Below are 5,091 nucleotides of genomic sequence, written 5' to 3'. Positions count from 1 at the left end.
GTAGTAGCCTACTGCTGGAGTAAAGGGACTTTTCAGTCCTATGCGAGCAGTATAAATAAGCACTATTATTATTATTCTCTCTATCAAAACCTTGGGAAACCCCCCATTAATTCGTTCGTTGAAAAAATCCCTGTTCAGAAACGAACGTACCTACCTGGAATATTTTGAGTAGATTCTCAATAGTATTCATATCAAGGGCAGACTTGTTATCGGATGATTTATGTACTTACCTGGAATATTTTGAGTAGATTCTCAATAGTATTCATATCAAGGGCAGACTTGTTATCGGATGATTTATGTACTTACCTGGAATATTTTGAGTAGATTCTCAATAGTATTCATATCAAGGGCAGACTTGTTATCGGATGATTTATGTACTTACCTGGAATATTTTGAGTAGATTCTCAATAGTATTCATATCAAGGGCAGACTTGTTATCGGATGATTTATGTACTTACCTGGAATATTTTGAGTAGATTCTCAATAGTATTCATATCAAGGGCAGACTTGTTATCGGATGATTTATGTACTTACCTGGAATATTTTGAGTAGATTCTCAATAGTATTCATATCAAGGGCAGACTTGTTATCGGATGATTTATGTACTTACCTGGAATATTTTGAGTAGATTCTCAATAGTATTCATATCAAGGGCAGACTTGTTATCGGATGATTTATGTACTTACCTGGAATATTTTGAGTAGATTCTCAATAGTATTCATATCAAGGGCAGACTTGTTATCGGATGATTTATGTACTTACCTGGAATATTTTGAGTAGATTCTCAATAGTATTCATATCAAGGGCAGACTTGTTATCGGATGATTTATGTACTTACCTGGAATATTTTGAGTAGATTCTCAATAGTATTCATATCAAGGGCAGACTTGTTATCGGATGATTTATGTACTTACCTGGAATATTTTGAGTAGATTCTCAATAGTATTCATATCAAGGGCAGACTTGTTATCGGATGATTTATGTACTTACCTGGAATATTTTGAGTAGATTCTCAATAGTATTCATATCAAGGGCAGACTTGTTATCGGATGATTTATGTACTTACCTGGAATATTTTGAGTAGATTCTCAATAGTATTCATATCAAGGGCAGACTTGTTATCGGATGATTTATGTACTTACCTGGAATATTTTGAGTAGATTCTCAATAGTATTCATATCAAGGGCAGACTTGTTATCGGATGATTTATGTACTTACCTGGAATATTTTGAGTAGATTCTCAATAGTATTCATATCAAGGGCAGACTTGTTATCGGATGATTTATGTACTTACCTGGAATATTTTGAGTAGATTCTCAATAGTATTCATATCAAGGGCAGACTTGTTATCGGATGATTTATGTACTTACCTGGAATATTTTGAGTAGATTCTCAATAGTATTCATATCAAGGGCAGACTTGTTATCGGATGATTTATGTACTTACCTGGAATATTTTGAGTAGATTTTCAATAGTATTCATATCAAGGGCAGACTTGTTATCGGATGATTTATGCCATACACTGGGGAATGGATAGGGAATTCTCAATAGTATTCATATCAAGGGCAGACTTGTTATCGGATGATTTATGTACTTACCTGGAATATTTTGAGTAGATTCTCAATAGTATTCATATCAAGGGCAGACTTGTTATCGGATGATTTATGCCATACACTGGGGAATGGATAGGGAATACAGTGTAGAACGTTCACATCTGAAATAACAAAGGATGTACATGAGCCAGCGTAGGTTGGAAGCGTCTGCCTTGTAAGCGCTAGGTCGCAGGTTCGATTCCCGCCCAGGGCGAACTTTATCCTGAACAGATAAGGTTCGTTTCCCAAACGGTTGCCACCCTGGCCCCCTTTTCTCTTCGATTTCGGGACGAAAAGAAGTTATATTGTAATTTTTATTTGACATTTTAAGTATACATATTTTTCATATTGGTTGAATAAATTTCAAATTGAGTTTGCTGGTGGCCATACATTTACCTTTTTTTTTTTTTTAGTTAAGCAAGGTCTTTTTACTGAATTGTTAGTTGTATGTATTATTTTTTAACCCATCAAATATACGAGAGCTTGTTTAGACTGCTGGGGTAAAGGGACTTTTCAGTCCTATTCGGGCAGGATAAACAAGGTATATTCTATTATATCTCATGATTAATGAGATAGTGCGCTCAGATATATCCACCAGCAAATAGTACATATTTTGAATTCCAATTTCGCTCCGTTGTTATAGTTCCTCTTAGGGGAAAATATTACGAACCCACCTATCCTTAGGAACATTGTTCCCGGGTAGATGGGCAATGTGCGCCGTTCTTACGATTGAAAATAAAGGCCATAAATCTTACCTCGATAATAGAAAGGCAAATGATCATCTTCGGCCACAGGGAACGTGGACATCTCCCGGAAGTAGGTCAACTTCTTACTCCGATTTGAGTTGACCATGTTGAGCAGACCTTGAGCTGTGAGTCGACTCTCTATGCCGACCAACTGTTTGTACCACTTGTGAGTAGGCGGATAGTAGCTGTAGAATCGGGGATTCGATGTGCCTAACAGATCGAGAAGTACTAGCATATCCTGGAAATTGAAAAACGAGTCAACTCTTAATAAATTGTAAGCTATGAGTCGACTCAATAAATAGTAAGTTGTGAGTCGACTTTCAATAGATAGTAAGCACTGTGTCGACTCTTAATAACTCGTACTAGCATATCCTGGAAATTGAAAATGAGTCAACTCAGTACAAAGCGGGACAACTCATGAGCTGTGAGTCGACTCTCCCTCGCCCTTTTCTCCCCCTCGCTTCCATTTTCTCAACTCTTTTCTCTATGTAGCTCTCAGGACAATTCCCCACTAACCTCTTCGTCAAAATAACCAGCCCCTACTCTCCCCTCCTCACTTACCATTCTGTCAAGTTTGGTGAGTGTATAACCCCGACGTTCCCATTTACTTACCATTCTGTCTAGTTTGGTCAGTGTTTTACCCCGATGCTGAAGGTGACTACGTTCCCATTTGGCCGCTAGATGGCGTGCTCCCCATATGGAATCCTCAGCTGACCATTCATTGAACGCTTCCTCACCGTCGAAGAAAATTAGATCCAGACCGAGATTCTGAAATAAAATACATAGAATTTTGAATTAGCTACCTAATTTATTTCCCAAAAATTAATGTAGGTAGTTTTTTTTTAGTTTAAAAAGATGAGTGATTCACCGCCGTTTTAATTTCGTAGCAATGAAACAACTGCTACATTAGGCATTGATTTCTTCATCAGTTAGAGTACGCGCTGAGTGTTGACTCTGTAACAATACAGTAGAAACAAGAACCTCTCTGTAACAATACAGCAAAAACAAGACCCTCTCTGTAACAATACAGTAGAAACAGTACAATAGGATCTGGCATTGTGTTGAATTCTGCCATGTCTATAGTATTCTACTGGTAATCTCATTGATTTCTTCATCAGTTAGAGTGCGCGCTGAGTGTTGACTCTGTAACAATACAGTAGAAACAAGAACCTCTCTGTAACAATACAGTAAAAACAAGAACCTCTCTGTAACAATACAGTAGAAACAGGAACCTAGGTCACACAAATTTCCCCCGATACAACAGAACTTCATAATTTTATGACTTGACTTGGATTTGAACCACCAACCTCCACATGCGAAGTGCACTGCGCTAACCATTACACACTGAGAAAAAAATTAGTGATAGGGTTCCACAATTTTATGAGTTAGTTCCCATTATTTGGGTGTCGAGCTTCCTGAATATTAGAGTGTCGGCACCCAGTCACTCGGTTAGGCTTCTGGCACCCTAGTTTTTCTCTCTGTGCACCACTGAGGCTGGTTTTCTATTTTTAAATACCCATAATTATAAATCCAAAGTTATTTGTTCACTTCGAAAATCAGTAGGCAGGGTGTAAAATCAAACTAAGAGTAAAAACTAGAAATCAAATTGAAAATCCCTTTTCGTTCCTCTAGGGACGACTATTGAATAACATTTGTATACGTCAGTCAGTCAGTCAGTCAGTCAGTCAGTTACACAAGGGGCTGTATATATTTAGGACTCGCACTTCGTGCTCGGGAGTATCGTCCCTGAGTCTTGTCTCGAAGAAATGGAAACCGAAAACTAAAAGCGAGAGCAAAATATTAAACGTAGGAAAAGTTTTACTGGCCTCAAAGCGTGTTCCCCGTGTATTTCTTATGGGGGGGCTAAAAAACGTCAATATCTCGGGAACGGTTTGGAATTTCGGGATTTTCAGATTTTTCCCAGTGTCCCGTAGTATGCCTCTCATCAGATGGGCGAGAAGAGACACAATACTTCCCATTTAGGTGCTGGGTCAGCACGAGAACACCAGAAAGTTAGGTCACGGGTTCGATTCCCGCCGGAGGTGGATTTTATTCTCGTGATAAGGTTCGTTCTCAGAACGGCTGGCTTTATCCTGTCTTCCTTTCTTATTCCATTTCGGGACGACAAGGCCTCCATTATTACAGTTCCCTCTATCAAACCTCTTAAAAACAAAAACATGATAATGGTTTTATTGAATCATAGTTGATAAGAATAATAGTTGATACTGCAAGAAGATTAAGTGAAAAGTGGGCGAAGTCGTATTCATGGGTATTGGGATGGCTGAAGGTGAAAGTTGAGATATCGGTGGTGAGGGCGATTTCAATGAGAATGAGAGGTTCGAGGAAGAAGTTGCGATTGATTGAGTGTGAGGACGGAGCAGGAATGGTACAGTTGGAGAATTGAATAAAGTAATACGATGATTGTATAGTTGATAAGAATGTCATTAAAAGTAAATGAAATATGACTTCATCAAGAATAAATTTACCCTAATACGAATTCATCTCATTAGTTACGAAATCGCCGGAACAAATTATACCTATGTTGTGCTTCTGATGAGCGTCCATAAAATGATATTTAACACCGATAAAATAAAGCGTTTTTTTACCCACCTGGTTTAACTGGCTGAGTTCCTGTCTCATGAGCCTCGCTATGTACAGTAGCATGGCACAGGGTACTGCCGAGTCCGTAGCCCCTATGAAGGGGGAGGCCATAATCTTCGAGTCATAATGACAGGCGAGGCTAAGTGCCCTAG

The 5,091-nt window shown here is 38.5% G+C and overlaps 1 protein-coding gene across 1 annotated transcript; it reads right to left on the bottom strand.

Moving 5' to 3' along the window:
• Nucleotides 1–157: 157 nt before the first annotated feature.
• Nucleotides 158–5,085, bottom strand: LOC103519815 (glutaminyl-peptide cyclotransferase-like). The gene is made up of 5 exons (XM_017448320.2): nt 4,949–5,085; nt 2,951–3,106; nt 2,348–2,576; nt 1,695–1,714; nt 158–1,542 (listed from the first exon to the last, which is right to left on the bottom strand). The coding sequence occupies exons 1-5, from the start codon at nt 5,048–5,050 to the stop codon at nt 1,435–1,437; spliced, it is 615 nt and encodes a 204-aa protein (XP_017303809.1). The 5' UTR covers nt 5,051–5,085; the 3' UTR covers nt 158–1,434.
• Between the last annotated feature and the right edge of the window lie 6 nt (nt 5,086–5,091).

The sequence above is a fragment of the Diaphorina citri genome, unplaced genomic scaffold (assembly GCF_000475195.1).
Source record: "Diaphorina citri unplaced genomic scaffold, Diaci psyllid genome assembly version 1.1 scaffold2952, whole genome shotgun sequence".
Taxonomy (NCBI): domain Eukaryota; kingdom Metazoa; phylum Arthropoda; class Insecta; order Hemiptera; family Psyllidae; genus Diaphorina; species Diaphorina citri.
Note: the sequence above shows the minus strand (reverse complement) of the source record. Positions and strands in the feature narration are given on the sequence as shown.